Raw genomic sequence first — 25262 nt, 5'->3', positions numbered from 1 at the left:
GTGAGTCAAATTCTAGTTTTATTGATGCATGTTATATACTAGTGCTGCATGTTTTAGGTAATATTTTAATGATGCACGTTTTTAAAAATCTTCATTATTAAAATTATGCACGTAAGGATAACTCATGAGTTTTTTTGGTTGATTAAATGACATTATGTCCAAATTTATTTAAGGATATTTCATTAAGGTAACTGGAAAAGACAAACAATAAAATAGGAAGTTTAAATTCATTTAAGCATATTTCATTAATGTAAGTGAAAAGACAAGTAATAAATTAGGCAGTTTTATTCGTTTTAGGATATTTCATAAGTGCAACTGAAAAAGACAAGCAAAAAAAAAAGAGTTTAATTAATGAAGTAAGAACATTTTCAAATGGGTATTTCTCTTTTAATAATATAGATGGCTTAGTACTTAAAACTAGTTTACCACGGAATGGACTTTGAGTATATATTAGAAAGAAAAAATATCTTAATTTACTAATTTTGTGTGCAGCTAAATAACATTGGACTATTGACATTTGAAGCAAAGTCAAATGAGAAATGGAGTTAGGCGAGTTAAAGAGCTGCTTTAGGATTTTACCACATTTTGTCTTAAGATTGAGGAGTAGTCAAAGAGACGTCTCTTTCCTTTGCCCATCACTACGACTGATATGAGTATATTTACACAAACGGTAAGACATTTTGAGTTAATTTCAACAACATTTTATCGTACTTTTTTTCTTTTGTTGAACATTTTATCGTGCGTTGAGATTAATAAAGCTATGTAAATGTATGAAGAATAATACAACAAATGTTTTGTTGCTAAAACTTGCCGTAAGATAATAAGAATACTTTCAGTGTTTGCCGTAAAAAGTACGTGCAATCTCGTATTATTATTTTTTTGTAAAAATTCAAGTGGAAGAAAAGATCGCCATAGACCCATATTGATTTCAGTGTGAATACTTAACACCATATTTTCTTATATTTATTCTGAAATTATAATCATATACTAATAATATATTAATAAAACGACTACAATCTGTATTGTACATTGTTAATGCTTATATTTGAGATAAAGTTGTATGATATGTTATTAAACCTGTAACAAATAATGGTCGCTATAATAAAACATTAAAATATGTATAGGCAACTGAGAACAAATGTAGTTTCATATCAATCGAAAAAATCATTAGATCTTATATAAATTTTAATACATGCATGATCAAAGTAAGAAGCATATTTTACCCAAAAAAAAGAGTATAAGAGCATTAAAAACTCCAAACAAACATCTATATAGGAATCATATAATTAATGATCGAACATTATATTGGGTTAATTTAAAACATTTGAACACAAGAATTATTAACGTGTATATTTGATGCGTACATATCAGAGCGATCCACTCGATTAAAAAGGAGGGTTCAAAAAATACTAAAATTATGAATTAAAATAAAAGAGTTCAAGTAAAGTAAGTAAACACAGTATTATTTACACGAAGACACATAAATAGTAGCCTCCATAGTTATTGGGAAAGCAACTCTCTCGATTAGTATGTATCTGAGAAGTGAATCAGATCTCAATGGATTTAATAGACACTTGTCTGCTTCTAACTTTCCGCTTAGGACAAAACACACACAAGTAATGACGTGTCAATTTAATCCCAATATAGGTTAGATTTGGGTTGTATCAGCATCTCAGACTTTTGGTGAAGAAACCAACTGTTTTTTGTTGAAGCACCCGACTCAGTGAATTGTTACATCCATTGGATATTTAACTATATGATACCACAAATAAACCTTTTTTCTTACTGACGTCGGTCTTTTGCGTCTATTCTCTCTTTCATATTGATTTATTTTGCTGAAATAATACTTTCTGTTTATTTCAATAACTATAAGGCCATAAAAAGACGTTTACGATCTATCAGAATCAGAAGAAGTACCAAAAGTAGAACCCACAATCCTTTTAACTTACACGCTCAAAATTCTGTCATATTCATATGCAAAGCCTCTTTCTTTTTGTCATCTGGTTATGTCCAGTTCCTATCGGATGCGACATAACACATAAGCCTCCAACGAAAATCTCTATCATACAGGTCAATCCCGAAATCAAAATAAAACACTTGTATATTATAGGGGCATGCAATAGGTAAGCCTCTAAAAGGGAAGATGGCTAATGAATATATTTGACTGTATTTGTATCTCTTGTTGATGGATCCGTTTTTGGTCATGTACTCGTGTACATCTCCTCTCTTTTTTTAATGAAAACTTGTATCGTCTACATCTCCTTTAACAGAAAAGAAAAATATTTTGAATCGATATTTATGAACTATAAATTATTTATAATTATTTATTGTGCATGTCATAGAAGCGATGACGTAAAGATGATGACGCAGAGGAGAATCCTCTAGTGAGAGGTTCGAACTTTAAACTTTAAAGCATGCATGTGGTTCTAAACTCTGAATTCATGACCATGGAAATATCCATATTTTAGCATCTTCCTCATCAACGCACCCATATAGACGTATACTTATGGTCTAATACGTACTTACATCCTTTTTAAGTTCAATGTATCACATAGTCTTTGATAGAGCCTGTGAAATGATATTCACAAAGATAATGGAAAGTAATGGTTTAGCATCTCTATTGGAGGAATATTTCAGAGTAATAAAATACTTTTTTCTTGTGCACAAGTAATAAAATATTTTCAAACTAGTTTCATGACCATTATCGAAAAAAGAAAAAGGAATTCCATAAAAAAGGTGTGCAGTGTTTTATTAAAAAAAAGGGGTGTGTGTATAAATATGTCAGAAAATGCTAGGAGGATATGTGTGTAAACTCCATAAAAACAAGTTAGTAAAATACTAGTATAAGAAAAGAGAAAAATAAATGGAATCGTAGGAGTCTATCATTTGCAGTATAAAAAGGTCAGAGGTCTTTCATTAACCGTGAAAGGTGAAATTTCAAAAATTTGGAAGTAAATGTAATGCATGTCGCCTAAACTCGGACACTGTGGGAGTTGACTCTGAATGGGAATATATTCTCTGAAATGAAAAGCTTTGCGAAGGAAGGAATCAAAGAGAAAGTGGAGTAAACGACATATACAATAATGGAAGCAGATGAATAAAAAGGAACCAAAATCAAAGACGACCGGCGATGATTAAGATAAAAGTCCAACCTCAACCGACACTTTTGGCAGACACACTCTCATTAATCTCACCCTATTTTCTTTTGTCAAAGTTTGCAACACAAAACACGTTTGAATTTTTTGTTGTTAAAATGTACACATGGTTTTAAGATCATTAGGTACGGGTTTAAGCCTCTACACTCACCAGTCACCAGAGCACAAAGCCCCTCTCTTTTTCTTTACTGGTCACTTTGGCTTTTCTTGGGATACGGTTTGTTAACTAGAAGCCCAATCTGAGTGAAGAATAATTAAAAGACTTGTAACAAATCATAGTTGTCTCACTTCTTTCCATATTTACCCGACAAAATTTGGAGTAAACTACTTAAAAAAATGTGTGTGTTTAACCTTGAATGAAGATGATAGAATATGGGTAGGTAGTATAACCAAAATGTTTGTATTTGTATTTTTAATATGTTTTTATGTCATTTTTATTGAAAAATTTATGTATGGTTTTTTTTTAAATCATTCAACTTTTAAAAAATAAAAAAATTTAAAAACCTCGATGAGGTTATTCAAATTAATTAGACTAACAAGAGTTTTTAACTTTTCAAATCACTATATTAACTATTAATTTGTTCATTAAAACTCATTAGGATCTTTAACCGATGGACTTGCTCTAAGATGGCTTCTTAATCTTGCACCTAAAGAGAAGTTATCTTCAGTTTTACCCCTTTGCTTAATTCATCTGTCATCTCTTTACTATATTATCCATTTCACAAAACATAGCCTAGATTATTCAGACGAATTAACTTAACGTATGTTAAGGACTACAGGAATATTCAATGCATCCGGCCACAGGGAATAAACAATCTTCTATTTCTCACAATAGCGTAGCTGCTTCTAGCATTTTCCGTACTAACCTTCCCGTTAGACGTTAGTCCCACTTCCAGAACTCTCACCAAGTACCAATCACCACCGTCCGATCTTAAACGTCCACGTGTACGCTCTAGAGTTCATGATTACAACTAATCCTAGCGCTTATAAAAATCCTTGTTTAGCACATTACTAAACACATAAAAGACAACAACAAAAACACACCTCTCATTACATTTTCTCTAAAATCCTCCAAACTCACGTGCTTCTCACATGGCTCCGGAGCTTATACAAACCACCACCGCCAAATCCGCCGTGACGATAACTAAACCGTCGCCACCAGTCCACAGTGATCGAGCATACGTGACATTTCTAGCTGGAAACGGTGATTACGTGAAAGGAGTCGTAGGTTTAGCCAAAGGACTAAGGAAAGTCAAATCCGCTTATCCACTCGTCGTGGCGATATTACCAGACGTCCCGGAGGAGCACCGTCGTATACTTGTGGAACAAGGCTGCATTGTCCGCGAGATCGAACCCGTTTACCCACCCGAGACCCAGACCCAGTTTGCCATGGCTTATTACGTCATCAACTACTCCAAACTCCGTATCTGGAAGGTACTTTATAATTCACAATACGCCGTCGTTTTAGTAACCCTTTTTGTGTTAGTTTGAAAAATAACTAACTTATAAAAGAAATATGGTTAAAATGCTCTGTCTTTTGTGTGAATGTATAGTTTGTGGAGTATAGTAAAATGATATATTTGGACGGAGACATTCAAGTTTACGAAAACATCGATCACTTGTTCGATCTCCCTGATGGCTATTTCTACGCGGTGATGGACTGTTTCTGCGAGAAAACGTGGAGCCACACTCCCCAATACAAGATCGGATATTGCCAACAATGCCCTGAGAAAGTCCAGTGGCCAAAGGCGGAGCTTGGTGAACCACCGGCTCTTTACTTCAACGCCGGGATGTTCGTGTTCGAACCTGGTCTAGATACTTACGAGGATCTGCTAAGAACCTTAAAGATCACTCCTCCGACTCCTTTCGCTGAACAGGTAAGAAAGAAAAAGTTAGTAGTCTTACTTGTTATGTTCTGTTTTCTTGCTCTTTTGTAAGCTGTGGGATTTTACTGCGCAGGACTTTCTGAACATGTACTTCAAGAAAATATACAAGCCGATTCCTTTAGTTTACAATCTCGTCCTAGCGATGCTATGGCGTCATCCAGAAAATGTGGAGCTCGATAAAGTCAAGGTGGTTCACTACTGTGCAGCGGTGAGTTATCTTACATCCCCACTTTTATTTGTTTAGACCAATGATTTCTTATTGAGTTCTAACACATTTTTGTTTGCCTTTCTAATTACAGGGTTCGAAGCCATGGAGATACACAGGGAAGGAAGCTAATATGGAGAGGGAAGACATCAAAATGTTAGTTAACAAATGGTGGGATATCTACAATGATGATTCCTTGGATTACAAGAAATCTGTCGGAGACCTTGTAGAAGAGTCGGATGTGGTGAATCTGAAGCCGCTCATCTCCGCTCTTACCGAAGCTGGACCGGTCAAGTACGTGACTGCACCGTCTGCCGCTTGATTATCGAAATCATTTACAAGTTAAACCGTCGGTGAAGTAGATTCGGGTTCTGTCCGGGCAGTAAGTGGATAGGGGGCTGTGTTGGCTCGACAACCACACATGTTGTCTCTGCTTTCATGGGCTTCTGAGGTTGACATGTGTTTTTGTTTTCTTACTTCTTTGCTTATTGTGTGCGCTTTCATGTATTTTGTGTGTTGTAGATTGTGAGTTTCCGAAGTTCAAATTTGAATAAAGAAATTAATATCCGAAAGTAAATAGAGCTGAGTTATTAAAGGAAAGTACAAAATGTGATATGATATTGAGTTTGAGATGCGAGAAGAAGAAGAAGAAGAACATGTGATGATAAAATCTTGGTTTCGTTTTTATAGTACTACCGAAACAGACCCCTTTCCTTGATTTTATAAACAAACCAAACAAGCAGGGAGGAATCTTGCTACCTCCTTTTCTATGCCTGCACCATCATACGTTAAAAGTGTCTTAGTCTCGGATCTAACCCACCTTGTTTGAAGTTAAAGAGAGAAAAGTAGATCATAAATAGTTATAATATACCTTGTTAGCAATGTTGTTGGAGAGCCAGTCAAGACCCTCGTAGAGTCCTTCTCCAGAGGTGGCACATGTGCTCTGAATGTACCTGTTATATTACACAAATGTTCAGATAAGCTCACATATTATTATACAAAGGTTTTGTTGCTCACCAGTGACGTTGGCGGAGAGAGTGAAGGCCAAGTTTGTCAGTAATCTCAGCAGCGTTCATAGCGTTGGGGAGATCTTGCTTGTTAGCAAAAACAAGCAGAACTGCATCTCTCAGTTCATCCTGCCAAAAAAAAAAAAAAAAGAAGTTAAAAAAACCAAATGGAGAATTAATAAAATAAAAAGACATTGATATTATTTAAGTATTTACCTCGTTGAGCATCCTGTGAAGCTCGTCCCTGGCTTCAACAACACGGTCACGATCGTTGCTGTCCACGACGAAGATAAGACCCTGTGTGTTCTGGAAGTAGTGTCTCCACAACGGACGGATCTGGATGAGTGAGCATATAAAAAAACCATTAGTAAAGAAGAGCTGGTTCACAATTCTACGAGCAAACAATAGAATGGCATGACAAATAAGAAGATACCTTGTCCTGACCCCCGACATCCCAGACGGTGAAGCTAATGTTCTTGTACTCCACAGTTTCAACATTGAAACCTTTAAAAAAAAAAAAAAAAAAAATCAAACAATAACATTTCCAGCTTCTCACATAGATGAATAGGCAGGCAGTTAAATTACTGACCAATGGTGGGAATGGTGGTGACGATTTCTCCAAGCTTGAGCTTGTAGAGGATGGTGGTCTTACCAGCAGCATCGAGACCAACCATGAGAATACGCATCTCTTTCTTGGCAAACAGCTTGCTGAACAGCTTCCCAAATGATAGCCCCATCCTATCCTTTCCCCTGTCTGTCCTCCACAACAATAATCTCATCATTCCACAACAAAAACGCAATTTGATCAATCTTGCCTCGAATCAGGATCATATTAATTTCGAATCAAAGATCTAAATCATCGATCGATTGTTAGACCTGAATACAACAAGAGAAGAGCCCTGATCTAGCCAATCAACCAATATAGCAAACTAGCGAATCACTATTCGTTAAAGAAACACAACAGATCTGGGAAAACGACAGAGCCATGAAGCTCAGCAAGGATCCGGATCTCAGTAGAGCGATAGAGTGAGAGACATGGAGAAGGAATCAACGTACCGAAGAAACAACCGCCGCACGAGATCTGATGCCGATGCTCCTCGCCTTCCAACGTTTCGCGATTTTTTTTTTTTTTTTTTGTGTGACAGAAAAAATCTCTACCTAATATAAATCCACTTAAGCGTTAAAAATACGTCGAATATATGTTTTTTCAATTAAAAATCATATAGTATAATCATTTCTAGTTCTGTTCTATAATCAAGTTTTTTTTTGTTATGGGTCAATACAGTTCAGCCCATTACTTAAATATTGATTAACAAAATAATCTAACTCTTACCTTCTTAGATAGCCCATTGGGCTTATAGGCTTAAAATTAAATCGTTTCATTCACCATCTATTCGGAGGGAGTTTTCATTTTGATTACTCCGACTATCAATTAAAAAAGAAGCTTTTTATAAGGATGCATCATATCCATTCATTGTTCTCGAGTTGGTCGGTCCTTGTGTCTGAATCAATTGCCTACAAAGTTTATTTGAGTAATGTTAACGATTTGCGCGTTTAATTGAAGTCAAACTATATATGGGACATTACTGCAATTTTGAGGCTCCTAAATTTCCTGGAATTTAAATTTCATAAATATTCTTTTACGTAGAAATAAATGATAACTTGTATTATTTATGACTTAGATTGAAGAGAATTGTAGTGGCTGTAGTTAAAATGACGAATTGCAAAAGGAAGTGAGGAGGAGACATGATAATGAAAAGACTCAATCACAAAGCATTATATATTTATTTTTAGACATTGGAAGTCTAGACTTCATGCATCGATGTTTCATGCTTTATTGTGTAAGTGGACGACAACATATTTCATGCATCTTTTCTAAAATTAACTTTGAGAATCAATCCGAAAACTCTTGACGTTTGGAATTTTTTCGTGTTTAATATGTTAGAAGATTTTCTATTTCTATTAACGTCTAGGGTTTTCAGTAAAAAAAGTCTACAAGGATTTCAAATAATTTGAGACACTGCTTATATATTATGCTGAACGACAATCGGCAGTCTCTCTTTCCAAATGAAACGATAAGTAACAAGATTATAGATACATATATTAATATAATTTTCAGATGTATAAGATGATGTCAAAATTTGTTATATATCCGTAATATATATTGTACGTGCGTAGAGAGATTCACACGCATAACCAGGCAACGCACACAAACGTTGAGGAGATGTGGTTTTGAACTAGGCTAATCAATTGTCCTAATGACATCTATCTGATATGAGTGATGACCTCATTTGTTGTTGTTGTACTTCGTTTAGTGCATAACTTTTAAGATTATAGAGTCGTATTTGTGTCGATCTTACACTTCGAACTAGTCAAATCAATTTATACAAAAACAGTTGTGAAAAGGGTTATTTAAAATATTACCATTTACCAGTTGAGTTTCTATTTATAACTTTTGAATCGAATGAAATATATTGTCCGACAACTATACATGCACATGTGCCGTCGTCTAGAGGTAAAACTTGACATATTCTACTATACCCTGTATATATATATTTCAAGATTGGTAGCTATAGAAAAATTTCATTTCTTTGTCTTTGGCCACTTTCAAGTTATGTGATTCTAAATGTTTAGAACATCTTTTGTTATTATCTAGTTTTAAAATGAAACAAGTATTTGTTAAAAAGTAATAATGAAGTAATAGCGAGGTAAATAATTTAACATAAGTGAGAGAAAAAAGTAGTAACCTTAACAATAATGTGATGAAATGAAAGATATTAATAGTGATCAAGTGTAGGTCGTTGACCTCAAAATGGAGGAAAGCTCTATAAATCTTTCTAGGGGTCATACTTGTTTCGGAGAGGTCTTTGTGTTATGACGAATAAACATATGGGGTCAGACCAAAGGTGCACTAGTAGCTTAATGATAGTATAAGTGGATTATTATTTTGTATTTTGTGTGTTTTTTTTACATAGCTAGAGTGTTATACTTATCAAATTAGAAAATTAAAAGCTAATTTTGGATACTGAAAAAGATTATGGATCGAAGGTTTATAACTCTCGTGGTCTTAAAAAAAAAGTATGAGTTCAGCTTAACATTTCTCGGGTTAATTTTGGTTTTTGTTTTCCTACTGATTAGACGTTAAAAAGAGACAGTAAACTAAACACACCTAAAGGCAAAGCTAAGAGGAAATTACATCTTATGTTTAAACTAAACCATACAAATTTTTCATAATAATGTGAATTGTTGTTGAAGCGAAGAGTGTCACAGAGAAAAAAAATGAGAAATGATGTAGGGAAAGGGCCTACCTACCACTTTGAGAGATGTTCAATTTTTTTCATTTTCTTTTTGGTTAATATGGGAATACTCGTATATGTACAGAGGAATTGAACTGGAAGTTCGGCATTTTATGTACCCATCATGTGTTTTGGCTTTATACACAGTTGTTTTTTTTTTTGTCTTTTCTCACTTCAATTATTTTGCTTAATAGATTTGTTTTAATGTTTTCCCAATAGTATAGTATGTTTTAATGTTTTTTTTTGTTTTTCCCCCACCATTAAAGGAACAAATACAAAATTGTTAGGAGTTGTTTATATAATATCTTAGGACTGGGATCCAGGTATTGCGACGACCGAAAGACTCCTCTACAGACACCTGGGCACTGATAGGAGCTGTCCTAGATGCGGTGACCCTGAAGAAACCATTAACCATCTTCTTTTTGAATGCTCCCCCGCCTTCTAGATGTGGGTTTTATCGGACTATCCGTCCATTCCGGGTTACTTCCCGAGTACATTTGTTTATCAAAACATGAACTTCTTATTTTGGAAGAAGAAAAATGTGGCCTATATGAAACCACTTATTGAAACCTTCCCATGGATCCTATGGTACATTTAGAAGGCACGTAACGATAAATTGTTCAATGGAAGAGAGGTATCACCCATTGACACCCTTCAGCTAGCTTCCGTCGAAGCCGAGTGCTGGAAGAAAGTGAACTTACCCGAGGACGAAGAGGAAGAGGAGGCACGATCTGCTCCTTCAGTTACCTTGACTTCAGTTACCTTGACTCTCCCTATGTTCCCCCAATGCCCGACCTGTCAAATCGATGCGTCATGGATCGATAATGGCACGGTTAGTGGACTAGGGTGGTTCTACAAGGACCCAATGGGAATCGAAAGATTTGGATTACAAGGATGCCGGAAAAGCCTATCAGCCCTTCATGCAGAAATGGAAGGACTCATATGGGCGATGTCTTGTTTACGCGAGTTACATTGCACCGCGGTTCAAATGGAGACGGATCGCTCCGACCTGGTGGACATGATTGCAAACCCTACCGACTAGCCGGTGCCTCCAAGCTCTTTTCTTTCCGACTTCTTAGAGACGGTTTCTCGGAGCTCAGCATCACCCGCATACCCAGAACTAGGAATTTGCGTGCAGATTCTCTCGCTAAGGAGGTGAGATGTAGCGGTACTCTTTTTTCCTATATAGATCAGACACAGCCGCACAGAGCGTCTCTTCGGAACGACTCAGACCCGACTACCACTTGATCTTAGAAGATGGCGTCGTAAAAAAAAAAAAATTATGTCTTATGTTCGTTCATCACATAAGTGCATATGTATGTAGCCACATATATAAAATATAGTTTTTGCTCTAAAATATTTATATTATCTGTGTACACATGTAACATATCCATCAAACAACTCCACACCTCTGCAAATACGCTTTTTATAACTACAAAATACACTTTTTCTGGGACCAATCACTAATTATCCGTACAATATCAAATGTTTTTAAATTACCAGTAAAGCATATATATAAAATAGCGGAGATTGATGGATAAGCGTGGGCCATGCATTTCTCACGTACAAGAAATAGTTATTTATTTAATTAATCGGCATTAAATAAAATCCGCGTTAATACTCATTCCGTTTCACTTTATTTGTCGTTTTAGACTTATATATACACAAGGATTAAGAAACGTTTAGTTTTGTACATTTTTAAAATAAAAACATCATTACCCATACACCTAACCATATTTCAACCAATAAAAAAATAAATAGAAGAATCTTATTAATAAATGTTGCATTAAAATCATAAAACAACACTTACTTTTAAACGAAATTTTTTTTCTAGAACGATATTTAAATTGAAACGGAGGGAGTAGGAAGCACTGTTGTGATGCAAAAAAAATCATCATCTGCTAATTAATTGGCATTTACTAATTTAATTACTCTTAAGTCTCTTATGGGTCATGTTTAAAGGAGTCAAATTAAATAATGCGTGCGAAACCGCAGCCAAACATATGAAAGACAACTCTTAAACGTATCTGAATAAAAATCCTAACAAATATTTATATATTGATATAATTTAGTGAAAAGTAAAAATTGCTGACAAAAAGTTCGTTAAATTAAATTAATATAAAATCAATCGGGATGGGATAGTTAGGTCAAGTTTGATTCTTAGTTCTTTGGATGCTTCTGTGTGTTTGGATGACTTCTTACTATTGCCAGTTGCCACATCAGTACATGATTATAAAACCATGATTAACCAAATTTTTAATTGAGTTTCTTAACTTCGGATAAGAGACGGTTTTTAGTTTTTTTTTAGATTTTAACTAAGAAAAGTTAAAAACCGTCTTTTAAATAAGAGATATAAGAACCGCCTTTTAGCCGAAAAATATAAAAAAAAAACAAAAAAATGTCAAATCACGAGTTAAGAACCCCGGCTAAAAGAGTTAATCATGTCTTAAATACATACGTATAATATCTAGTATCTACAACTAATATTTTATTACATATAATTAAGTGTCATTTTCTCTTGTTTAGAAAATATCCTTATTTTTGCATTAAGTCCTATATATAACTCATAAACTTTAAGTTTTGTGTCAAAATATATTTCAATCTTTTTGGCCGAAAATATATGACGCATCATAACTCTAGGTATGTTTTCAAACAAAATACACCTTTGTTAACCCAAAAAACCTCGGGAAAACATGATTATAATGCGAAAGCTAATAACACGTACTATCTAATAAAACGAGAATTACAAGATAAGGTATATATATTGAATGTAACAAAACAATAGACAACATAAGTTCAAAAAAAAGAAAACAATAGACGACAGATAAGAGTAAGTAGGATAATTTTTAAGTTATAAGAGCATCTCCAATGTAAAACTCTATATTTTCTTCCAAAATGTTTTGGAGTAAAAATGAAAATGGAGTAAAATTACTTCAATCCTGCTCTATTTCCCACTCTATAATAGAGTGATGAACAAAAAAAATAAATTACTCCATTTATTGAGTAAATTTCATTATGGAGTAAGATATAAAATTGGGTTGGAGCATTCTTTACTCCATATTTACTTTTACTCTATTTTTGAAAAAAAAATGGAGCTGGGATGAAGATGTCCCTACGAAAATGGATAATTTTTACAGATTGAGACAGCCAAAATAATTCCAAACCGTTACATGTCAATCTCACTCACCTTTATTTTAAACATTTTGTTGTGTTTTTTATATTGTAAGTTGTAACATATTCCGAGTTCCAAAATACCATTCCCGGTTTTCACGTACTTTAGTACTCCACGTATTGGAAAATTATATCCATGTCTTAATATTAATGTCCAATATTTTAGCATTTTTTATATATTTTCGGTGATTCTCATTTAATTACGGAGTGGATTTTATAAATTGAAAACTCTCAAATCATTTACATAATATAAGTTCATCAAAATTAACTTATCCCAGTCTTATTAAAGAAGGGATCAGACTGAAATTATTATCTTTTGAACTCTTTTCATAACTTAAGTTTGAATTACGTTATCTATCCAAACATAAACAGATAAGCTTTGTGATGATGCACAAAAAAGTAAGTTAAGTTATTCTTCCTTTTTTTGTATTTTTGGTTGTTTTTTTTGTTTATAGATATATAGATATTTGAAACTAGAGAAAATCATCAAGATAGCACACAAAATTATAATAAAATAACCTACAAAAAAACTTCTAAAAATAACATTAATTAAAATATAAAATGACTGAATTATTTTAACCCTAAACTAGATTTTCACCCGCGCTTCGAAAGCGCGGGTTGTTTTGGATTATATATTTTTTGAAATAAAATAGTATATTCGAATTATTATATATTATTATGTTAAAAGTTTTATTATATTGAAGAATATTTTTTTTTAAATTATAGAATTTATGAATTAATTTATTTGAGATTTTGTATGTACACACTTTTATGTAATTCTCTCTTATGCTTGAGCATTTTACTCATACCCGAAAAATGACCGAAACCGACTCAAAAAATACAGATTTGGATTTGCTCCGGGTCCAGAGCAAAGTAACTATTGGATATTTTTTGGACCCGCACTTGTTTGTCGAGTCCATGTCTTACCCAAGACCCGATCGTGTATCCAAAAATACCCAAAATATTTTGTGTATATTAGTTATATTTGAGAATTTCAATTGAATAATTTTAGTTATCAGGTTTCTGTTTTCGGTTATAGTTTCGGGTTTAGGTACAATTTCAAAATTTAAAATATAATATTAGGTATTTTTTGGTTTCTCGGATCAGATTTCAGGTAAAACTTTGGATCATTTTGGATATTTGAATATTTTGGGTATTTTTTTGAGTATTCGGGTATGTCTTTGTGTTGTGTGTTTTTCGGCTTTTCAAATATTTTTGGGATTTTGGATATTTCAAGTCTTTTTCAGGTATTAGATATCCGAACGATCTGGACCCGTTATGTATCTAAAAAGTACATGTGTTTCACGGGTATTTGAATTATGGATTTGTAGCGGAAAATAACCAACCTGAACCTAAAATTTTCAAAATTAGGTCTAAATACATAAATTATTATATGAATATGTCTGAATATAATTTTGGTTTTGGTGATGTATTGGCCATCGATTAAGATTATAATATAGACATTATGATTTACGTGAATTAATAGTGTATTAGGTTAAGATCCGTGCCTTGCGCGGGATCAACATTATATATAAAAATTATTTTATGTATTAAATATTTTTACATATTATGAAATAATTAATATATAATAAATAATTAAAGTTCAGTAACTATTAAATATATAATTAAATTGGTGCGAACATATAAATTAATTTTATTAATCCAAATTTTTTTTATATATATGATAGAATATGTAATTAAATTTAAATGATACTAACATAGATAATATATTTTATTATTTTTTTAATATTAATGCCTATTAAATGATGATTTCTACTCATATAGTTTTTTTGATCATTTATATCTTTTATAGAAAAAATTTAAATTACTGATAACAAAATTTTTATTGTGGGATTAATAGTTTTAGTAATTTATAATTAAAAAAAAATAAGTTGTCAATGACCGTTCAAAACTTTTATCAAAAAAATTATTCAAAGTAAATTTTGAAACTAAAATATTGTATTTTATATGGTTTATAGTTTAATTTAAAATGATATATATATTAATCTTAATAATTAATTAAATTAGACTTTTTACTTATTTATATAATTAGATTGACCAACATATTTCTCTAATGATTCTAAGAATCATCTTAGTGATGACATGTGGCTACAAAAAAAAGTTGTTATGCTTCTCAAATAATATATAGGAGATTATATGTTAACCATATGACTTAGTAAAATAAAGGTAATACTAAATAAGAATGATATTCTAAGGATATAATCGTAGATTTTTATGGATAATATTCTAAGGATATTAATGATACTCTAGATCAGAATCTTACATATAGGAGCTAATACTATTAGGAGATATTTAGAAAGATGATTTAGTTGGTCTAGGTAAATTAATGAAATGGTGCAATAACTTTGTCTAAGTAGATTTTTTAAAACTCATTCTATTTTAATAGTATAGATCTTTATTCTAATCACACATTGTAAATACTAAACTTTACTCGTAAATCTAAACTGAAATATAAAATATATTATATATATTATTTTATAATTTTTTAATAAAAAGTGATATGCTGATATTTTAAAATATTTCTGTTGAAATTATGAATATATTGTTTGATAACACTAAAATTTTATTTTATTTTATTTTAGTTTGAGTAGCTTATATAAATGGAGATTCCTTCGTCTTCTTCTTCTTCATTGCCAGTTGCCAGGAGACATAACAACAACACAAAACATACATTGAAACTTTCATGTAATTCAACAACTCTCCACTTTCTTCTCATCCAAATCAAAAACACCTCTCTTTCTTCTCGATAACATGTAAACTCGTTCCATGTATCCTCTCCCAGTTTCTTCATCCAGATTCAATCTTCTTCTAACAAACCTCCTCCTTGTTGTGCTCTCCTGCATTTTTATCTCCTGCTCTTCTCTAACCTTGAACTGAGAGATGTTCTTCGAAATGGGTTTCTCCGGTTCGAAATAGCTCAATAAGCTTTCCCCCCTTAAACCGGGTTTGAGCTCAAAATCTTTCAGAACTCCAAGTGTTTGACGAATTGACTGAACGAAACAGAGCAAACCATGGAAGAGACCTTTGTGCCGTTTGAAGGAATCAAGAATGATCTCAAAGGCAGACTCATGTGCTATAAGCAAGACTGGACCGGCGGATTCAAAGCTGGCTTTAGGATTCTGGCTCCCACCACTTACATATTCTTCGCCTCTGCGATCCCTGTCATCTCCTTCGGTGAACAGCTCGAAAGAAACACTGGTAAAGTAAAAGTAAAGTCTCCACCTTTAATCAATCCCCACTATCAAAGATTTGAAATTTTGCAGATGGAGTTCTGACGGCTGTTCAGACCTTAGCATCCACCGCCATTTGCGGCATCATTCACTCTGTTATCGGAGGTCAGCCACTGCTTATACTCGGTGTTGCAGAGCCGACTGTTATTATGTATACATTCATGTTTAACTTCGCAAAGGCTAGGTCTGAACTTGGACGAGACCTCTTCTTGGCTTGGTCTGGATGGTAAGAGTCCTCTTTGTTGAGTTTTTGCTTTAAAAGAGTAATCATGTGTGTTGACACAACTCTGTTTGAATGTGTGTGTGTAGGGTCTGTGTTTGGACTGCTTTGATGCTGTTTGTGATGGCTATATGTGGAGCTTGTTCCATCATCAATAGGTTCACCCGTGTTGCTGGGGAGTTGTTTGGACTGCTTATCGCTATGCTCTTCATGCAACAAGCCATCAAAGTATGAACCTTTTTCACCAACATTCCATTTCTTTTGTTTATCATCTCTAACGCATGATTGATTGATTGATCCAGGGGCTAGTGGATGAGTTTCACATTCCGGAACGTGAAAATGAGAAGCTGAAGGAGTTCTTACCTTCATGGAGGTTTGCTAATGGGATGTTCGCTCTGGTTCTCTCCTTTGGCCTTCTTCTTACTGGACTTCGAAGCAGAAAAGCCAGATCATGGCGCTACGGTACTGGTAAGTCAAAAATAGAGCATTCTCTATAATTTAATGAGCTAAAGATTCTTCTTACAAAATCAGTTTTGCTTCTCTTGCTTGAGCAGGGTGGCTCAGAAGCTTAGTAGCAGACTATGGTGTACCACTAATGGTTCTAGTGTGGACCGGTGTCTCCTACATTCCGTCAGGAGATGTTCCTAAAGGCATCCCCCGCCGGCTTTTTAGCCCAAACCCTTGGTCCCCTGGTGCTTATGGTAATTGGACCGTTGTACAGGAGATGCTTGATGTTCCAGTGGTCTACATAATTGGAGCTTTCATACCAGCATCAATGATTGCTGTGCTTTACTACTTTGATCATAGCGTTGCTTCTCAGCTTGCTCAGCAGAAAGAATTCAACTTGAGAAAGCCCTCTTCTTACCACTACGACTTGCTTCTTCTTGGGTTCCTGGTAAGAAGAATAAGGGTTTTACATGTCTGAAAACATTTCTATCGAGGGCTTATTGGTCATAATAATCATTTGCAGACCTTAATGTGTGGTCTACTTGGAGTCCCTCCATCAAACGGTGTCATTCCTCAATCTCCTATGCATACCAAAAGCTTAGCAACTCTTAAGTACCAGGTAACATCACTCAATCACCACAACCTTATCTTGTAGGAGTTTCCTGAGTTCTCTCTCTCTCTATGCAGTTGCTTCGTAACAGACTGGTTGCCACAGCAAGAAGAAGCATAAAAAAGAATGCGAGTTTGGGACAACTCTACAACAACATGCAAGAAGCCTATCATCACATGCAGACACCATTAGTATATCAGCAACCTCAAGTAATAATATCTCCCATTCTATTTTTTCTTTCCAATAATAGAACAGAGAATTACTAAGAACAGTTTCTTTTCTTTCTACTAGCAGGGTTTAAAAGAACTGAAAGAATCAACAATCCAAGCAACTACATTCACGGGAAACCTCAACGCTCCAGTTGATGAAACTCTATTCGATATAGAGAAAGAGATTGATGATCTGTTACCAGTAGAAGTCAAAGAGCAGCGTGTAAGCAACTTCCTCCAATCCACAATGGTAGGAGGATGCGTTGCAGCTATGCCCATCCTTAAAATGATCCCAACCTCAGTCCTTTGGGGCTACTTCGCCTTCATGGCTATTGAAAGCTTACCTGGAAACCAATTCTGGGAAAGAATCTTACTTCTCTTCACCGCCCCAAGTCGCCGCTTCAAGTATAAACTAAACCTCCTATCTATCTTTTTCATCATTACTTCAAGAAGCCTAATGACTCATTTTGTGTGTGTTGCAGGGTTCTTGAAGACTACCATGCAACGTTCGTTGAAACAGTTCCTTTCAAGGCCATTGCAATGTTCACTGTTTTCCAAACGGTTTATCTGTTAATCTGCTTTGGCCTCACATGGATCCCAATCGCAGGAGTCATGTTCCCTTTGATGATCATGTTCTTAATCCCCGTAAGACAGTACATACTCCCTAGGTTCTTCAAAGGAGCTCATCTTCAGGATCTGGACGCAGCAGAGTATGAAGAAGCTCCAGCTTTACCCTTTAATCTCGCAGCGGTAACTTGAAAGCATAACTGATCTGTTTTTTTACTTTAGCTTCTTTTTTTTTTCATACTTAAAACTTTCTGAGCAGGAAACGGAGATTGGATCGACAACTTCGTATCCAGGAGACTCAGAGATTCTTGATGAGGTTATTACACGAAGCAGAGGAGAGTTTAGACACACGAGTAGTCCTAAGGTGACGAGTTCGAGTTCAACTCCGCTCAATAATAGGAGTTTGTCTAGTCCACGAGTGGGTGAAATAAGGTTGAGTCAGATGAGTCCTCGTGTCGTTGGAAACAGTCCCAAGCCTGCGAGTTGTGGGAGGAGTCCCTTGAACCAGTCCTCGTTCAACTGAGAAGAGGTTATATATATTCAGGAAGCTCAATAAAACAAAACCCCAATGAGGATGAATGTATAATTACTTAATTAATTTGATCTTTAGTTCCAAAATGAAAAATTAAAAGCTTCTTGAATCTGTCTTTAGTTTATGTGTTGTGTGTTTTATGCCCCTTCTCAGTATCTCGAGTCTCTGTAAAATCTTACTGATTGCATAATATATGTAAAAAGAGTTGAATGTTAACGGTAAGAAATCTTTGAATGATAGTCTATTTTTTCTTGTTACCCTGTCAACTTTTATATTCGCTATGGCTACATACATAAATAAAATTAGTTGTATGAACACAATCTATTTGGGTCTTGTTTTTACAGATATAAGTTATTAATATGCTCACAAAACCTATGATCTTCACTAACATATAATAAAGGTCAAAGAGGTTTGGAACCTTTGTAGTCTCTGATTTTTCTAGAAAATAGCGATTATATAGTGGTTAGTCCACCAATTTAGGGAGTATTATGAAGTTTTACTAAATTAATTGACAAAAAATTAAAATGATGCCTATGTACCATGAAAGAGAGTTTAATATACATTAATGTGTTTAAAAATTTTAAAACAACACTAAAGATCATAGGTTTCAGTATATAGAACATTTACCGAAAAATTCAATATTTTTGTAGGGGTTAACACATAGATTTTGAGAAAAATATGAAAATATTGTTTTAATGCATATTTGCATCCTGCACTAACATATGATGAAGGTCAAAGAGGTTTGGAACTTTTGTTGTCTTCGTTTTTCTAGAGAATAACGATTTTATAGTGGTTAATCCACAAATTTAGGGAGTATTATGAAGTTTTACTAAATTAATTGACAAAAAATTAAAACGATGCCCATGTATCATGAAAGAGAGCTTAATATACATTAAAACAAATGTATAATGTTTTTATAAATTTTAAAACAACACTAAAGATCACAGGCTTCAGTAAATAGAACATTTACCGAAAAACTCAATATTTTCATAGGGGATTAACACATAAACTTTGAGAAAAATTCAAAAATATGAAAATATTGTTTTAATGCATATTTTCATCCTGCACTAACATATGATGAAGGTCAAAGAGGTTTGGAACCTTTGTTGTCTCCGTTTTTCTAGAGAATAACGATTTTATAGTGGTTAGTCTACCAATTTAGGGAGTATTATGAAGTTTTACTAAATTAATTGACAAAAAATTAAAACGATACCCACGTATCATGAAAGAGAGCTTAATATAAATTAATAGAAATGTAGAATATGTTTATTAATTTTAAAATAACACTAAATATCACATGCTTCAGTATATAGAACATTTACTGAAAAACTCAATATTTTCGTAGGGGTTAACACATAGATTTTGAGAAAAATTAAAAAATATGAAAATGTTATTTTAATGCATAGTTGCATCCTGCACTAATACATGATGAAGGTCAAAGAGGTTTGAAACCTTTGTTGTCTTTGTTTTTCTAGAGAATAGTGATTTTATAGTAGTTAGTCCACGAATTTAGGGAGTATTATGAAGTTTTACTAAATTAATTGACAAAAATCTAAAACGATATCCATGTACCATGAAATAAAATTAAATATACATTAATACAAATGTAGAATGTGTTTCAAAATTTTTAAACAACATTAAAGATCATAGGTTTCAGTATATAGATCATTTACCGAAAACTCAATATTTTCATAGGGGGTTAGCACATAGATTTTGAGAAAAATTAAAAAACATGACAATATTGTTTTAATGCATAGTTTCATCATGCAATAACATATGATGAAGGTTAAAGAGGTATGAAATCTTTTTTGTCTCTGTTTTCTAGAAAATAACGATTTTATAGTGGTTAGTCCACCAATTTAGGGAGTATTTTGAAGTTTTACTAAATTAATTGACTTAAAATTAAAATGAAGCCCATGCACCATGAAAGAGAGTTTAATATACATTAATACAAATGTAAAATGTTTTTAAAATTTTTAAAACAACATGAAAGATCATCGGCTTCAGTATATAGAACATTTACCGAAAAATTCAATATTTTAGTATGGGTTAACATATAGATTTTGAGAAAAATTCAAAAATATAAAATTTTATTTTAATTCATAGTTGCATTCTTCACTAACATATGATGAAGGTCAAAGAGGTTTGGAACCTTTGTTGTCTCTGTTTTTCTAGAGAACAACGATTTTATAGTAATTAGTCCACAAATTTAGGTAGTATTATGAAATTTTATTAAATTAATTGACAAAAAAGTAAAACGATGCTCAAGTACCATGAAAGAGAGTTTAATATACATTAATACAAATGTAGAATGTGTTTAGAAATTTTAAAACAATAATAAAGATCATAGGCTTCAGTGTTTAGAACATTTACCAAAAAACTCAATATTTTCGTAGGGTTAACACATAGATTTTAAGAAAAATTCAAAAATTCAAAAATATTATTTTAATGCATATTTGCATCCTGCACTAACATATGATGAAGGTAAAAGAGGTTTGGAACCTTTGTTGTCTTCGATTTTTTTAGAAAATAGCGATTTTATTGTGGTTAATCCACCAATTTAGGGAGTATTATGAAGTTTTACTAAATTAATTGACAAAAACTTAAAACGATACCCATGTATCATGAAAGAGAGCTTAATATACATTAATCGAAATGAAGAATGTGTTTATAAATTAAAAAAAAAACACTAAATATCACATGCTTCAGTATATAGAATATTTACTGAAAAACTCAATATTTTCGTACGGGTTAACACATAGATTTTGAGAAAAATTCAAAAATATGACAATATTATTTTAATGCATAGTTGCATCCTGCACTAACATATGATGAAAATCAAAGAAGTTTGAAATCTTTGTTGTCTCCGTTTCTCTAGAGAATAGCGATTTAATAGTGGTTAGTCCACCAATTTAGGGAGTATTATGAAGTTTTAATAAATTAATTGACAAAAAATTAAAACGATATCCGTGTACCTTGAAAGATATCCGTGTACCATGAAATAGAGTTTAATATACATTAATACAAATGTAGAATGTGTTTAGAAATTTTAAAACAGCACCAAAGATTATAGGCTTCAGTATATAGAGCATTTACCGAAAAACTCAATATTTTCGTAAGGGTTAACACATAGAATTTGAGAAAAAATGAATAATATGAAAATACTATTTTAATACATAGTTGCACCCTGCACTAACATATGATGAAAGTCAAAGAGTTTTGGAACCTTTGTTGTCTCCGTTTCTCTAGAAAATTGCAATTTTATAGTGGTTAGTCCACCAATTTATGAAGTATTACGAAGTTTTACTAAATTAATTGAAAAATAATTAAAACGATATCCATGTATCATGAAAGAGTTTAATATACATTAATAAGAATGTAGAATGTGGAATGTGTTTAGATATAACGATCCTTACTATCTTCTCTTCTCTTTCATTTTTCACATCTCAGGTGTACATTACTTTTACATCTCAGATAATAGGGTTTATGATTTTCTTAAGTTGTTAAATGCTCTGAAAGATCAGGGTTTGTCTCACTTGTTAAAGATGTTAATTATCTATCTAATCGTAGGTGGAGTCGTCGTCGTCACCCCCATCGAGTAGAGTTGGCCTTTCCAAAAATCAATTCAATTTATCCATGTTGTATTTCGGCCCCTGTAAGAGGATGTCCATAGTGTATGTATATAGCTATTCGATTTGTATTAATGTATATTAAACTCTCTTTCATGGTACATGGGTATCGTTTAAATTTTATCAATTAATTTAGTAAAATTTAACAATACTCTCTAAATTGATTGACTAACCAATATAAAATCGTTATTCTCTAGAAAAACGGACACAACAAAGGTTCCAAACCTCTTTAAACTTCATCATATGTTAGTGAAGAATGCAGCTATGCATTAAAATATAATTTTTATTTTTTTGAATTTTTCTCAAAATCTATGGGTTAACACCCCTACGGAAATATTGAATTTTTCGGTAAGTACTCTATATACTGAAGCATATGATCTTTAATGTTGTTTTAAAATTTTTAAACACATTCTACATTTGTATTAATGTATATTAAACTCTCTTTCATTGTACATGAGCATCATTTAATTTTTTTATCAATTAATTTAGTAAAACTTCATAATACTTCCTAAATTGGTTGACTAACCACTATAAAATCGGTATTCTATAGAAAAACGGAGACAACAAAGGTTCCAAACCTCTTTGACCTTCATCATATGTTCGCGAAGGATGCAACAATGCATTAAAATATAATTTTCATTTTTTTGAAATTTTCCTCAAAATCTATGGGTTAACCCGTACGAAATATTAATTTTTTCAATAAATGCTCTATATACTGAAGCCTATGATCTTTAGTGTTATTTTAAAATTTCTAAACACATTATATATTTGTATTAATGTATATTAAACTCTCATTCATAGTACATGGGCATCGATTTATTTTTTTATCAATTAATTTAGTAAAACTTCATAATACTCCCAAAATTGGTTGACTAACCACTATAAAATCGTTATTCTCTAGAAAACGGAGATAACAAAGGTTCCAAACCTCTTTGACCTTTATCATATGTTAGTGAAGGATGCAACTATGCATTAAAATAGAATTTTCACTTTTTTGAATTTTTTCTCAAAATCTATGGGTTAACCCCCCTACGAAATATTTAATTTTTGGTAAATACTCTATATACTGAAGCCTATGATCTTTAGTGTTATTTTAAAATTTCTAAACACATTATATATTTGTATTAATGTATATTAAACTCTCATTCATAGTACATGGGCATCGATTTATTTTTTTATCAATTAATTTAGTAAAACTTCATAATACTCCCTAAATTGGTTGACTAACCAATATTTAAATTGCTATTCTCTTAAAAATCGGAGACAACAAAGGTTCCAACCGTCTTTGACCTTCATCATATGTTAGTGAAGGATGCAACTATGCATTAAAATAGAATTTTCATTTTTTTGAATTTTTTCATAAAATCTATGGTTTAACCCCCCTACGAAATATTTAATTTTCGGTAAATGCTCTATATACGGAAGCCTATGATCTTTACAGGTGTTTTAAAATTTCTAAACACATTCTACTTTTTTATTAATGTATATTAAGCTCTATTTCATGGTATATGGGAATCGTTTAATTTTTTTGTCAATTAATTTAGTAAAACTTCATAATTCTCCCTAAATTGGTTGACTAACCAATATAAAATCGCTATTATCCAAAAAAACGGAGACAACAAAGGTTCCAAACCTCTTTGACCTTCATCATATGTTATTGAAGGATGCAACTATGCATTAAAATAGAATTTTCATTTTTTTTGAATTTTTCTCAAAATCTACGGGTCCCTACGAAAATAAATGCTCTATATACTGAAGCCTATGATCTTTAGTGTTGTTTTAAAATTTCTAAGCGCATTCTACATTTGTATTAATGTATATTAAACTCTATTTCTTGGTACATGGGCATCATTTTTTTTTGTCAATTAATTTAGTAAAACTTCATAATACTCCCTAAATTGGTTGACTAACCACTACAAAATCGCTATTCTCTAGAAAAACGGAGACAACAAAGGTTTCAAACCTCTTTGAAATTCTTTATATGTTAGTGAATGATGCAATTATGCACTAAAATAGAATTTTCATTTTTTTGAATTTTTCTTAAAATCTATGGGTTAACCCCCACGAAATATTTAATTTTTTGGTAAATATTCTATATACTGAAACCTATGATCTTTACTGTTGTTTTAATATTTATAAACACATTCTATATTTGTATTAATGTATATTAAACTCACATTCATCGTACATGGACATCGTTTAAATTTTTTGTCAATTAATTTAGTAAAACTTCATAATACTCCCTAAATTGGTTTACTAACCACAATGAAATCGCTATTCTCTGGAAAAACGGAGACAACAAAGATTCCAAACATCTTTGAAATTCATCATATGTTAGTGAAGGACGCAACTATGCATTAAAATAGAATTTTCATTTTTTGAATTTTTCTCAAAATCTAAGGGTTAAACCCTACAAAAATATTGAACTTTTCGGTAAATGCTCTATATACAGATGGCTATGATCTTTAGTGTTGTTTTAAAATTTCTAAACACTTTCTACATTTGTATTAATATATATTAAACTATATTTCTTGGGTGTCGTTTAAATGTTTTGTCAATTAATTTAGTAAAACTTCATAATACTCCCGAAATTGGTTTACTAACCACTATAAAATCGCTATTTTCTAGAGAAACGGAGACAACAAAGGTTCCAAACCTCTTTGAAATTCATCATATGTTAGTGAATGATGCAAATATGAATTAAAATAGAATTTTCATTTTTTTTGTATTTTTTCTCAAAATCTATGGGTTATAACCCTACGAAATATTTAATTTTTTGGTAAATACTCTATATACTGAAGCCTATGATCTTTACTGTTGTTTTAATATTTCTAAACACATTCTATATTTGAATTAATTGATATTAAACTCTCTTTCATGGTACATGTGCATCGTTTAAATTTTTTGTCATTTAATTTAGTAAAACTTCTTAATACTCCCTAAATTGGTTGACTAACCACTACAAAATCGCTATTCTCTAGAAAAACGGAGACAAAAAAGGTTCCAAACCTCTTTGACCTTCATCATATTTTATTGAAAGATGCAACAATGCATTAAAATATAATTTTCATTTTTTT

At 32.4% G+C, this 25262-nt stretch overlaps 4 protein-coding genes across 5 annotated transcripts; 3 read left to right on the top strand and 1 right to left on the bottom strand.

The window, feature by feature from the left end:
• Nucleotides 1-4188: 4188 nt before the first annotated feature.
• Nucleotides 4189-5898, top strand: LOC106342888 (galactinol synthase 1). The gene is made up of 4 exons (XM_013781944.1): nucleotides 4189-4589; nucleotides 4709-5032; nucleotides 5115-5249; nucleotides 5341-5898. The coding sequence occupies exons 1-4, from the start codon at nucleotides 4248-4250 to the stop codon at nucleotides 5566-5568; spliced, it is 1029 nt and encodes a 342-aa protein (XP_013637398.1). The 5' UTR covers nucleotides 4189-4247; the 3' UTR covers nucleotides 5569-5898.
• On the bottom strand, nucleotides 5798-7446 carry LOC106342889 (ADP-ribosylation factor 1-like). Of its 2 annotated transcripts, none has more exons than XM_013781946.1 (7): nucleotides 7310-7446; nucleotides 6843-7007; nucleotides 6687-6757; nucleotides 6470-6589; nucleotides 6264-6382; nucleotides 6118-6199; nucleotides 5798-6019 (listed from the first exon to the last, which is right to left on the bottom strand). In XM_013781946.1, the coding sequence occupies exons 2-7, from the start codon at nucleotides 6988-6990 to the stop codon at nucleotides 6014-6016; spliced, it is 546 nt and encodes a 181-aa protein (XP_013637400.1). In that variant the 5' UTR covers nucleotides 6991-7007; nucleotides 7310-7446; the 3' UTR covers nucleotides 5798-6013. The 2 variants fall into 2 exon arrangements, with proteins under 2 accessions (XP_013637400.1, XP_013637399.1); XM_013781945.1 differs by having other exon boundaries at nucleotides 6843-7129; nucleotides 7310-7401.
• A 2548-nt stretch (nucleotides 7447-9994) lies between these two features.
• On the top strand, nucleotides 9995-10591 carry LOC106339249. The gene is made up of 2 exons (XM_013778033.1): nucleotides 9995-10048; nucleotides 10148-10591. Exons 1-2 carry the CDS (start codon nucleotides 9995-9997, stop codon nucleotides 10589-10591), a joined length of 498 nt encoding a protein of 165 aa, XP_013633487.1.
• A 4772-nt stretch (nucleotides 10592-15363) lies between these two features.
• LOC106342904 (boron transporter 1-like) lies at nucleotides 15364-18547 on the top strand. The gene is made up of 10 exons (XM_013781966.1): nucleotides 15364-15939; nucleotides 16005-16197; nucleotides 16281-16419; nucleotides 16494-16659; nucleotides 16746-17086; nucleotides 17162-17257; nucleotides 17326-17457; nucleotides 17543-17862; nucleotides 17940-18207; nucleotides 18284-18547. Exons 1-10 carry the CDS (start codon nucleotides 15753-15755, stop codon nucleotides 18545-18547), a joined length of 2106 nt encoding a protein of 701 aa, XP_013637420.1. The 5' UTR covers nucleotides 15364-15752.
• Nucleotides 18548-25262: the final 6715 nt, after the last annotated feature.

The sequence above is a fragment of the Brassica oleracea genome, chromosome C4 (assembly GCF_000695525.1).
Source record: "Brassica oleracea var. oleracea cultivar TO1000 chromosome C4, BOL, whole genome shotgun sequence".
Lineage (NCBI taxonomy): Eukaryota > Viridiplantae > Streptophyta > Magnoliopsida > Brassicales > Brassicaceae > Brassica > Brassica oleracea.
This window is presented reverse-complemented; position numbering and strand designations above follow the sequence as displayed.